At 44.9% G+C, this 13,474-nt stretch overlaps 1 protein-coding gene across 1 annotated transcript; it reads left to right on the top strand.

Moving 5' to 3' along the window:
- Positions 1 to 598: 598 nt before the first annotated feature.
- LOC140721113 (uncharacterized) lies at positions 599 to 7,836 on the top strand. Its single transcript, XM_073035977.1, has 2 exons — positions 599 to 612; positions 5,572 to 7,836. The coding sequence occupies exon 2, from the start codon at positions 5,980 to 5,982 to the stop codon at positions 7,108 to 7,110; it is 1,131 nt and encodes a 376-aa protein (XP_072892078.1). The 5' UTR covers positions 599 to 612; positions 5,572 to 5,979; the 3' UTR covers positions 7,111 to 7,836.
- Positions 7,837 to 13,474: the final 5,638 nt, after the last annotated feature.

Below are 13,474 nucleotides of genomic sequence, written 5' to 3'. Positions count from 1 at the left end.
TGTGGCTATGAATGAAAGATGAGAAACATTTGGAAACTGGTTAATTGAAAAACAAAATGGTTAATTTCTACAAAACATTGCAGGTAATCAGCAGATCAGGCAGCAAATGTGGAGAGGAATAAATGGGCAGCATTTAAGCCGAGCTCCTTCAGCATGTCTAGACTGTGTACCCCTCTGCTTAGTTGCTGCCTGAACTGCAGAGTTCCTCCAGTATTGTGTGTGTGTGTGTGTGTGTGTGTGTGTGTGTGTGTGTGTGTGTATATTTCCAGCAACTGCAGAATCGCTTTTGTTTCACATCTGCATTTGTAAGAGGATTGTACTTTGGCATTAGATACACGAAATGCATGTTGATAATGAGTGTATCGTTTATGGGAGCCGCTTTCTGCGTTAAGAAAGCTGTTGAGTTTTCTACACACAAAAAAGACCTGAGATATGGACATGGAACCGATGCTTGCAGAAATTTTTAATGGCACCATGATTACCCATAAAGCGCCGCGGTTAAAATTTCGCTGTCGTTTGAAGCACCGATCAAATGCGCAGGCGTCAGGATTGCTGCCGTCTCCGATAATTACGCATGCGCGCAGTATACAAAATGTCGGGAGGAGCGGAAAGGTAAGGGCTTTTTCGACTCTAATTGAGTGACAATTGCTGTGAGAACCGGAGACTGTGGCCCGCAAACTCGGCACAGGCAGGTCTTTTTCTTCTCTCTGAGCCCCACGATCTGTATACGGGCCCCGGAGAGCTTCCGGCTGATCGGAATTGGAGCAGATAGATCTCACAGACAGAGCTGAGCTCTAGCAATCTGAATGCAAGGATTAGGAATTCGGAAAAAGAGAACACAATCTTTCTATCAGCTGTTGAGGAAATCACCTTTGTTCTGCCTCCAACCGCAGCAAGAGAAAATCTGCAGCGGCTGGAAATCCAAGCAACACACAAAATGCCGGAGGAACTCAGCATTAGTACTCTTTTCCATAGATGCTGCCTGGCCTGCTGAGATCCTCCAGCATTTTGTGTGTGTTGCTTGTTCTACCTCCTCTTGCTCTGGACTTTTCTACCGGTGAGAACATGTTTTGTCCCATTCTTTCTGGGGACGTAATGATATCAAACACCTTTGCCCTGGGCAACAAGTAGCTTTCACATCACAAATGTGCCAGACTCCAGTGAGACAAACTACTGCCCTTGTCTTCATATTCATTGGCATTACCATCACTGAGTTCACCACCATCAGTCATTGGGGGAGGGTTCAGGGGGAATATTTATGTAGAGTACAGAAACTGGGGATGCCTGTTTGCATTTTGGTGATGCAAAAATTACTGGAGAATTTGCAAGTGGGAAGAAGTGGCGTGATATTTGGAAATCTGACTTTTTAAAGCATAGTTTAGCAAGCAAACCACATATGGACAATGTGCAAAAGCTTTGGTGAGAAAATCCTCCGTTACCCGTTCCAGGCCTGCTACATAGTTTGTGTGAGAGTGCAGATGAACTGGATCAAACCCAGAGGAGATCAAAGTTCCTATTGACAGTGATTTGCCAGCTGTTAGAATGAATGCCTCTCTATATAAAATTCACTGTGCACGTCTTGTCACTGGGTAAAAAATACACAGTACAAGATTTATCTGCACAGTAGTTATTAAAAATTAGAGGGGAAATTATTACAAATTAGAGAGGTATTGGAGGGAAGGAGGGGAGACCTCCAGTGTCCCTGATGCCCTCACCTACAAGATGTGCATCCAGCTGCAGCTTGTAACCCTGCACTTCAATGAGCTGCAACTTGAAATGGGTGAATTCCAGATCATCCAGCAGTTGAAGGGGGTGATAGATATGACATGAAGAGAGGTGAGTTACACCCAAGGGGCAGGACACAGGAAACTAGGTGAGAGTCAGGAAGGAAAATGAGGTTAAATAGGCATCACAGAGTACTCTAGTGGCCATCCCCCACAGCAACAGGTGGACCACTTTAGAAGCTGTTGGGGGGAATTACCTGGCAGAGGAGTCAAAAGATGAGGGGTATTGAGCGTGTGGATGGCCAGCAGTTTTTTCCCAGGGTTGAAATGGTTAACATGATGGGGCATAGTTTTAAGGTGCTTGGAAATAGATACCGAGGGGATGTCAGGGGTAAGTTTTTTACACAGAGAGTGGTGGGTGCGTGGAATGTACTGCCAGCTGTGGTTGTTGAGGCAGATACAACAGGGTCTTTCAACAGCCTCTTAGATAGGTACATGTAGCTTAGAAAAATACAGGGTGTGTGCTGGGGAAATTCTGGGCAGTTACTAGCGTAGGTCACATGATTGGCACAACATTTTAGTCGGAATGGCCTGGAATATGCTGTAGATTTCTACGTTCCATTTTGAACAGTGAAGTAACTTCTCTTCTTTAAACTGTACCCGGTCCATGATTTTAATGCCGCTTTTCCACACTCCCATAGAATCTTTGTCCATATCCTGAGTAAATAGAGAATGGAAAAATATTTAAGATATCCCCCATCTGCTTTGTTTCCACACGTGGATTGCCATTCCGGTCTTCCAGAGGACTAACTTTGTGCCTTGCAATCCTTTTGCTCTTAATCTATCACTAGAATCCCTGAGGATTATCCTTCACCTTTTCTGTGACAGCAACCTCATGCCTTCTTTTAGCCATCCTGATTTATTTCTTATGTGTTCTCTTGCATTTCTTATACTCCATAAGAAACTGACTGCCTATCCCTGTTATGCAATTCCATTTTGTGCTTTACCAGGGTCTCAATATCTCTTGAAATCCAAGGTTCCCTACAGTTTCTATCTTTACCTTTTATTCTGACAAGCACTTTGTACTTTCAAAATTTTGGTTTGAAGGCCTCCCATTTACCAAGCACACCTTTGCCATAAAGCAGCCTGTCCCAATCCACAGTTACCAGATCCTAGTATCATAATTCCAGGTGTTGATCCATACCCTGAACACATCCACCTTTCCTACGCTGCTCCTTGTATTGAAATATACAGGGCTCAGCATATTCACTGCACCATGCTCAACTTTTTTCTTTCCTGACTTTGTCTGAGGCCTGAACATCTGTCTCCACAACCTCTCTAATATCTGTTCTGTTATTCAGGCTCCCATTCCCCCTGCTACTTTAGTTTAACCCTCCTTACCCCCACCTCCCAGCATGCACCTCAAAGCATCACCCCTTTGGCTTTCCTCTCCCAGATCAATAAAAAGGAGGTGCATACCAGGTACAGGCAGAGAGGAATAAATGGGGTACTTATGAAATACAGGAAATTCAAGTGAACACTGATGAAAGAAATAAAAGAAGGCATGAGGTTGCCCCAGCAGACAAGGTGAAGGAGAATCGTCAGGGATTCTGCAGATCTGTTAAGAGCAAAACGATTGCATGGGAAAAAATTAATTCTCTGGAAGATCAGAATGGTAATCCATAAGAAGGGATAACATAGACGGGGAGATTTTTTTTTGCATCCGTATTTACTCAAGAGCTGAACACAGAGTCTACAGAAGTGAGGCAAAGCCGCATTAACTTCCTGGACCCTGTACAGATTACAGAGGTGGAGGGATTTGCTGTCTTGAGGCAAATTAGTGTGGATCAAGCCCCAGGGCCTGACAAGTTGTTCACTAGGACCCTGCGGAAGACAAGTGCAGAAATTATCGGGGCCTAAGCACAGATATTTAAATCATCCTTAGTGACAGGTGAGGTACTGGAGGATTGGAGGACAGACAATGTTGTTCTGCTGTTCAAGAAAGGCTGTAAAAATAAACTAGGAAGTTATACGTTGGTGAGCTTGACATCAGTACTGGGAAAGTTATTGGAGTGTGTGTGCAGGAACCAAGTATATACTGTAAGTATTTGGATAGGTGTGGACTGATAAAGGATAGACAGCATGGCTCTAGCCAATCTTAGAGAGTCTCTCGAGGAAGTTATCAGGAAAGTGGATGAATGCAAGGCAGTGGATGTTGTCTACATGGACTTTAGCAAGGCACTTGACAAAGTCTCATATGGGAGGTTGGTCAAGAAGGTTCAGTCACTCAACATTCAAGATGAGACAGTAAATTGGATGAGACACTGTCTTTGGGAGAAGCCAGAGTATTTACAGATGATTGCCTCTCTGACTGGACGCCTGTGTCTAGTGATGTGCCGCAGGGATCAGTGCTGGATCTGTTGTTGTTTGTCATCTATATCAGTAATCTGGATGATAGTGTGGTTAACTGGATCAGCAAATTTGTGGATGACAACAAGACTGGGGGTTTAGCGGACTGCAATAAGACTATCATGGCTTGCAGTGTGATCTGCACCAGCTGGCAAAATGGTTTGAGAAATGGAAAATGGAATTTAATGCAGACCAGTGTGAGTTGTTGCACTTTGGTATGAGCTACCAAGGGAGGTCTTTCACAGGGACTGGTCCGGCACGGAGGAGTGTTGTAGAAGAAAGGGACCTGGGAATACAAGTCCTTAATTCACTGAAAGTGCTATCACAGGTAGATAGGGATGGTAAGAATGATTTCAGCCCTTTGCCCTTCATGAACCAAAGTACTGATAACAATAGATGGATGTTATGATGACTTCTAGAAGACATTGGTGAGGCCTAATTTGGAGTATTGTGTGCAGTTTTGGTCACCTACCTACAGGAAAGATGTAAAAGAAGTTCAGAGATTTCAGAGAAAATTCACAAGGATGTTGCCATGTCTGGAGGACTTGGATTATAAGGAAAGATTGAACAAATCAGGACTTTATTCCTTGGAATGTAGAAGATTGAGGGGAGATTTGATTGTGATAGAGGGGCATAGATAGTGTAAATGCAAGCTGGCTTTCTCCACTGAGATGGGATGGGACTACAACCAGAGGCCATGGGTTAAGGGTGAATGTTGAAACGTTAAGGGGAACATGAGGGGAAACTTCTTCACACAGACGGTCATCCGGATGTGGAATGAGCAGCCATCACAAGTGGTGCATGCAAGCACAATTTCAACATTTAAGAGGTTCGTGTAGGTACCTGGATGGTAAGGGTTTGGGAGTGGGCAATTTAAATAGTTCTGCATAAACTAGATGGCCCAAAGGGCCTGTTTCTGTGCTGTAATTTTCTATGACTGTGACAAGAACCTGAAATAATACAAAAATTCACTCTAAATCCTTTTAACAGACGTGCGGACCAATCATTCATCTCAGCAGGAATTTTTTATATGGTGTTAAAACTGTGGCACTTTAAGTTAATAATACATAAAACAAAATCCCAGATGCACGTCAAGAAAGACTATTTGTGTGAGACTGTTTCAGTTACTGTGGGGCCAGGCACCCATGCAGTTCAGCAGGATCGGGGAATAATACCAATGGAGAGAGTCAAACTGAGCGAGGGTTCAAATTGGAGAAGGCCAAAATGCCCCATTCTTATAGAGACAGGAAGAGCATCAGAGAATTGATGGTCATTCCAGATACCAATACTCTGCCTAGTCAGGAAATGATATCTCTGTCCAGCATGGGTTGAATCTCACTATAACTGTGTGATACCAGATCAAACCTTGGCAACTCAAGTAATTTCAACTGAAATGTTGTCCTAAATCCATTGATGGATTTTGCAAATCTTTTTACAGGTTAAAAATGAGAAGGAATTCATCTCCAGGAAGCTCAAACATGACACGCCAGTTTTGCTGTCTCTGTCTAGATATTTAAGAAGTGGAGCGAGGGATTCAATCGACCAACCTTCCTACTCAAGACTGTGGGGAGGGATTCATTCGGTCATCTGACCAACTGGCATGCCCATCATTTTACACAGGAGAAAGGCAGTTCACCTTCTCAGACAGTGGGAATGGATTCACTCGGTCATCTCAACTGAAGGTACATCAGCAAGTTCACACTGGGCAAGGAAATTCACCTGTTGTGTGTGTGAGAAATGATTCACTCAGTTTTCCCACCTGTGGACACACCAGTCAGTTCACACCAGGCAGAGGCTGGTCATCTGCTGAATTTCTGGGAAAAGATTCACTCAGTCATCTGACCTAATGGCTCACCAGCGAGTTCACACCAGGGAGCGGCCATTCACTTGCTCAGTCTGTGGGAAGAGATTCATTAAATCATCCCACCTGCTGAGTCATCAGCGAGTTCACACCGGGGAGAAGCCGTTCACCTGCTCAGAATGTGGGAAGAGATTCACTGAGTTATCCAACCTACAGAATCATCAGCGAGTTCACACTGGGGAGAAGCCATTCACCTGCTCAGAATGTGGGAAGGGATTCACTCAGTCATCCCACCTGCAGAGACACCAACGAGTTCACACTGGAGAGAAGCCATTCACCTGCTCAGACTGTGGGAAGAGCTTCACCCACTTATGCAACCTACAGAATCATCAGCCAGTTCACACTGGGGAGAGGCCATTCACCTGCTCAGAATGTGGGAAGGGATTTACTCAGTCATCCAGCCTACTGAGTCATCAGCGAGTTCACACAGGGGAGAGGCCGTTCACCTGCTCAGACTGTGGGAAGGGATTCACTCAGTCATCCCACCTGCAGAGACATCAGCGAGTTCACACTGGGGAGAAGCCGTTCACCTGCTCTGTCTGTGGGAAGAGATTCACTGATTCATCCACCCGGCAGAAACATCAGCGAGTTCACACTGGGGAGAAGTCGTTCACCTGCTCAGAATGTGGGAAGGGATTCACGGATTCATCCTGCCTACTGGTACATCAGCGAGTTCACACTGGGGAGAAGCCGTTCACCTGCTCAGAATGTGGGAAGAGATTCACTCAGTCATCCCACCTGCAGAGACATCAGCGAGTTCACACTGGGGAGAAGCCATTCACCTGCTCAGAATGTGGGAAGAGATTCACTCAATCTTCCACCCTACAGGCACACCAGCGAATTCACACTGGGGAGAAGCCGTTCACTTGCTCAGTCTGTGGGAAACGATTCACTCTGTCATTCCAACTACTGAAACACCAGCGAGTTCACACAGGGGAAAGGCCGTTTGCCTGCTCAAAATGTGGGAAGAGATTCGCTGGATCATCCAACCTACAGAGACATCAGCAAGTTCACACTGGGGAGAAGCCATTCACTTGCTCAGTCTGTGGGAAGGGATTCACTCAGTCCTCCCAACTACTGGCTCACCATTCAGTTCACAATGGGGAGTGGCCATAGTTATGAATCCCTGGGTTTCGTTTGCTGTGGACTGTCATTTTAAGAGAGAGCGAGAGAGATGAAGAAGGTGAATCAGTCTGACTTGCAGCTTGTTTACATCGCTCACAGCTTGTTTCGTTTTAACCAAGGACACAGGCACTCAGAGACAGACGGAGACGAAGTAGGCAAAATGGAAGGATCAAAACCAGGGAACTAGTGGCCAAGGGTCACTGTTTGGAACTTTCCTATGCCCACAAGGGTGGGTTAATTATCGATTCACCGTACATCCAATGTGTAGTTGTCACCTTGTTTGATCCATAGGAGTGGATCTGATTTGGGGTGTCCTATGAAGACCACTGAAATATTAACCCTTGCCTGGGTATGGTGTGGTAATTCACTTGAAGACGATACCCCTTGTGACAAGTCACTTTCGGTGATAAATCGTATGTGGGTTTGGAACGACGACAAATAAAATCTATAGCGACTGTTCTCACGTTTTACCACCATGGAACCTGTGGAATTCAACATAATTGCCTTCTCTCAACATTTACCCTGGATTACAAATATCTCTCTCATCACCTATTCCGTGAATGAACTGAACTTTCATACTTTACCATCTCAAGACTCCATGCCTTGTTTTCCCCGAGCTCAATAGTTTGGGAGTTTTATTTAAAAACATATATACATATAACACTGTTAACTTTTGTTTATCGTGATTAAGTTACAATATTACAAGTAGATTCTAATAAAGATAGTTTTAACATCAAAAACAGACTCCAGGTATAGTCTGTTGCTGCTGGTTCATTTCTAAAACGTTACGATTCGTAACAAAATTGGGGCCTGCATCCAGTATTTGAACAGATTTTGGGGAGTATTCATTAATGATCAATTTCATCCCTTTTCATTTATTTGTGTGTGGAAAATCAGGAGCAATGGATGCTGATAGATGTCTGGAAGCACCAGCCTCTGAGGCATTAGAGGACGCCAGAAGGATTGAGTTGTTGAGCCTTGCTAGAAGGTTAAAACTTGCTAAGGTGAAATTGACAATGAGGAGGGCACAGATGCAGAGGATATAGCTGAACATTATGAATTTGATGGTGTGTTTAAAGTGGAGGAGTTGGAGGTGTTTCCTGAAAGTAAACCTAGTGAGCTTGAGCTCCAGTACAAGTGAGAAAAATTAAAGCTGGAGGCTGCGAAAAGGCAGAGGCAGTTTGAGGCTAGAGAAGCAGAAAAACAGAGAAGAGGCAGAAAAATAGAGGGAGGAGACAGAAAGACAGAGGCTGTTCGAGCTGGAAAAGATAAAGAGTTTGCAGCAAAGGAGTCTAGCGTTGGTCTCTGGTGATAAATTTGAGGCCAGTTGGGAAGTTAAATTGGTCCCTCCATTTGACGAGACAGAGGTTGATAAATACTTTCAGCATTTTGAGAAGGTTGCTTAGAGTTTAGAGTGGCCAGAAGAGGTTTGGCCTATTCTCTTACAAAGTGTAATTAAGGGGAAGGCTCAACAAGCCTATTCTGCTTTGACAGTTGATGAAGCAGCTGATTATGACATAGTGAAACAGTCTGTGCTCAAAGCTTATGAGTTGGTCCCAGAATCATACAGGCAAAAGTTTAGAAATTTGAGGAAATCTGTGAACCAGACTTTTATGGAATTTGCTTATGAGAAGTTTGTGTTTTGACCGCTGGTGCGCATATAAAAATGTGAATGATGATTTTAACAGCTTGAAAGAATTGGTTTTAATTGAAGAATTCTAAAGGTGTGTCCCTGATTACATAAAGACATACTTAGATGAAAAGGATGCTGCCACTTTGCAGGAGTCTGCTAGATTAGCAGATGAGTTTGCTCTAACTCATAAGGTTAAGTTTATCCCGAATAAGAGCTTCCAGAAGAGTAGCAGGGATCACCAGGGTAAACCAGAAATTAAAGCTGGGACTAGTGACAAGAGTAAGGATGAAGGGAAACAGTTGAAGGAGAAATATTCTGGTCTTACTTGTTACTATTGTAAGAAAGCTGGTCATGTGATGGCTAATTGTTCTGTCCTGAAGAAGAAAAAGGAAAAGGAGGCAGTCCCAAATGCCTGTGTTCAGTATGTTGAAGCACCTATAAACCCACAGGGTCTTGAACATTCTATTGAGGCTCAGTTAAGGTCTGAGAGGTCTGACCGAGTTAAGAAGGGATTCGATCATTTTATGTCAGATGGATTTTTATTAGTAAAGGAAGGGTGAACCCCAGTTCCAGTGAAAATTCTTCGAGATACTGCAGCTTTTAAAGCTTCACTTATATTAGACAGCGTTCTAAAGTTTGGTGATGAGACTAACACTGGTGAGGTAAATCTTATTGAAGGCATTGGGGGCGGCATGGTTTCTGTGCCATTGCACAAGGTAAGTTTACTGTCAGGGTTGGTTTCGGGACCTGTTAAGATCGGATTATGCTCCAGTTTACTGGTGGAATATGTTACTTTGCTGTTAGGGAATGACCTGACAGATGGTAAAGTTGTTCCTGCAGTGCAGTTAACAACTGACCCAACCACTGATGACCACAGATGGATTTTAACATTTATCCTTCCTGCACAGGAACTCGAAGTTTGGCTAAAATGTCTGCCGACGCAGACGAGTTTATAGCAGAACAAAACCGAGACCCTGAGATTGAAGCTTTAAAAGAAACAGCTCTCTCAGATGATGAGATTAAGAAAGTGCCAGTAGGGTATTATCTCAAGGATGGAGTGTTAATGCGGAAGTGGAGGCCACCTACTATACTAGCGAGTGAGGAATGGGAATTGTTCACCAAGTTCTAGTTCCTTAAGTTTATAGGGCTGAATTTTTAACTTTGGCCCACAGTATGCTCTTAGGTGGCCATTTTGGAGTGAATAAAACGGTAAACAGGATTACGAAATAATTCTACTGGCCTAATCTGAGGAAAGATGTTGTGAGCTTTTGCAGAACCTGTCACACTTGTCAAGTTGTGGGTAAACCTAATGAGCTCACCCCAGTGGCCTGTACCTGCATTCGGTGAACCCTTTTCCAAAGTTATAGTGGATTGTGTTGGCCCATTGCCAAAGACTAAAGCTGGCCATCAGTATCTGCTAACTATTATGTGTACTGCATCCAGATTCCCAGAGGCAATACCTCTCAGAAATATTAAAGCTAAAACTGTGGTGAAGGCTCTTACCAAGTTTTCTACATTTTCTGGTTTGCCAAAAGAAATCCAGTCTGATCAAGGACGTGAATTTACATCTGGATTATTCCAGCAGGTAGTTTATGAACTGGGAGCTGAACAAATTACATCGTCTGCATACCATACAGAATCACAAGGGGCTTTAGAAAAATTTCATTCTACCCTCAAAACAATGATTATGACATTAAAATGTTGAAAATGGAAAAGACTGGGATGAAGGTATACATTTGCTTTTGTTTGCAGTAAGAGAGTCGGTACAGAGATCACTGGGCTTTAGTCTATTTGAACTTGTATTTGGTCAGAGAGTGAGGGGACCTTTGACCTTGTTAAAGGAACAATGGATTGATGGGGATGTACATGTTAACTTGTTAGACTATGTTTTGAAGTTCAGAAATAAACTACACCAAGCCTGTAGTCTAGCGAGACAAAACCTAAAGATTTCTCAAAACAAAATGAAGTGTTGGTTTGATAAGCGGGTTTGCAAAAGAAAATACCAGGTGGTGGATAAGGTGTTTGCCTTATTTTCAATGTTGACGAATCTACTTCAGGCGAAATTCAACAGACCGTATGAAATAGTCTCTCAATTTAATGATGTGAATTATGTTATCAAAACGACCGACCGACGTAACCTAACACAGGTGTTACACATAAATATGATAAAGCCTAATTTTGATAAGCAGGCACCGTCTGTGAGTGTTGTTGTCAGAACATATGAATCTGGTAACCCTCAGAATGAAACAATTGACTCATCTGAGACTTTTCACAAGCCAAACATGGTCCCAGTTAGGCTAATGAACTCGGTTGTTCCAGAAAACATTGATAACAAGTTGGCTCATCTGCAGCCAAAGCAACAACAACAGCTGAAGGAATTAATGCTGAAGTTTAAGGATTTATTTCCCGATGTTCCCAAGCAAACCACGGTCTCAGTACATGACGTAGATATTGGTCAAGCCAAACCGATTAAACAACACCCATATTGCATGAACGTAGAAAAATGTAAATTGGCTGAGCAAATGTTGTAAGTGGGGAAACAGATTCGATATGTCTCAGAAGCAAGGACTTTGGACAGAAAATGATTTTATTTACAAAAGGCAAACGTGGGAAAACGGCAACAGAAGCAACAGGCACATGCGCACAATTTACAGCAGTCGTGGGGAAAGTCGGTTCGGCAATAAAACACACACGGACAATTACTAACGAACGTTGGGAAATCGCCTGGGAACAAAATACACGCGCGCACACCCGCATACACACGCAAACACACAAGGGAAAATTCTATACGATATCCGCCAGCCCTTGACCCTGCGCAGGCACAGCTCTGTGTTATTAAAGACAGTAATCAACGCTCCCATCTTATTCAACGCACAGCTCACTAACAATTCCTCCAGCGCCGTTCCACGGTTCTCAGCCTGGAGTGAAGCAGGGTGGTCCCTTGAAGATGGCAAAGGGAAAGCACACGTGGCACCCTTTATAGTGCACGGGAATGGAGGGTCCAGCGCAGGTAATCTACAGAGGGGCCAAAGGCTCCGTGCCAGCAGAGTTAAGCCGATTACAAAGGCCAATTGCTCGAGGCCAAGTACAAGGCTAATTAAAGGGGCCAGTGGTGAGGTGTGTATTTGGCAGGTGGCGTGCCTTCCGACCAGGTAGTGGGTAGCGTTGTCACGTGACAGTCACGACCCCTCCAATACAGTCTACCCCTCGGATCCACGCCACTCGCCAAGCATTACATGTAACAGAGTGAGAAGGAAAGTAATATATCTTAATGGAAGTTTTACACTTAACTGTTTCTAAGGTTAACGCTGTATGTGACTGTACAGAACTAAAGAATGGCAGACGTGCTTTGAATGGTTTGCCAAGCACAGCATAACATACACACAGCGATGATAACGAGAGGTAAAACGTAGAGAGAAAAAGCAATTACGGGGAATTTCACGGGTTCCACGGTGGTCATTAATAAATATCAGTGGGAGTAGCAGAGTTCCAAATCCCCAGTTTCGACAAGCTGGAACTGCTACCTGTACCAGCTTGTGTTCGTTCGTTCGTTTTCTCTCTCTCTCTCTCTCTCTCTCTCTCTCTCTCTCTCTCTCTCTCTCTCTCTCTCCCTCTCCCTCTCCCTCTCCCTCTCCCTCTCCCTCTCCCTCTCCCTCTCCCTCTCCCTCTCCCTCTCCCTCTCCCTCTCCCTCTCCCTCTCCCTCTCCCTCTCTCTCTCTCTCTCTCTCTCTCTCTCTCTCTCTCTCTCTCTCTCCCTCTCCCTCTCCCTCTCTCTCTCTCTCCCCCCCCCCACCCTTCTTCTGACTCCTGACCGTGACTGTCTGTGTCCTTGTTTCAAAGGTAAACAAGCTGCGAGTCGGTCAGTGAACAACATCATACTCCTGCCTCACTGAAGCGCTCTGTTAAACTGACAGTCCACAGTGAACGAGACCTGCGGGTCCGTAACAGTGCATTGATGGGCGAGGAGGGGTCAAACCTTCACTGGCAGGTGACGTGCCTTCCGACCGGGTGGTGAGCAGTGCTGTCACGTGTCTGTCACGACTCCCTCCGATGCTCTAGGTCAAGCAATGTTCTCTCAAACCGCTCAGTCTCAGTCTACTCCCGACATAAAAACAATTAACCCTGTCTTTCCCTCCAGGCGACCAAGAACGCTCGGAGTCGGCTTTCCTCCAGCAGCTGGTTCTTACAGTGCCAGTGCCTGGATCCCAGCTCAGTGTAGAAGAAGAAGAACGTCCTTACCTCCAGGTGGAGTCATCGGGCGCCGTCATGACAAGCTTTTTGCTCCGATCTTTCCGGTGATTGCTCATGGCGTTTCTGTGACATTCTCCAGTTTTATTTTTACGAGGTCGAGTTGCCAGCTCGACGCACAACCCAGCACGGATGGAAAGCGTGCAAGGGAGCCGGCTGGCTTTGAACTCGGGACCCTTCGCTCCGGAGTCCGGCGCTGATGCCGCGACGCCTCAGAGTACCGAGGGGAAATTCCATCCACACAAGGTGATGGTTCGAGGACGACATTTGCCGCATGCAGGTTGCCGTCGCGGGGGAGCTGTACGCTTGAGAGACACAGAGGCGGTCTAATCGGGAATCTCCACCTCTAGACCTTCTCGAGCAGGCTCCAGAGTCAGGATGTAGATCCCGCAAGGCGTCCACCAACTCAAAGGGGCCGATTAACTCATTCAGCTTCTTTGCCGACGCTGTGTCGCGCTGGAGACTGCAGAGGTT

Source organism: Hemitrygon akajei, unplaced genomic scaffold (genome assembly GCF_048418815.1).
Source record: "Hemitrygon akajei unplaced genomic scaffold, sHemAka1.3 Scf000050, whole genome shotgun sequence".
Classification (NCBI taxonomy): Eukaryota; Metazoa; Chordata; class Chondrichthyes; order Myliobatiformes; family Dasyatidae; genus Hemitrygon; species Hemitrygon akajei.
Note: the sequence above shows the minus strand (reverse complement) of the source record. Positions and strands in the feature narration are given on the sequence as shown.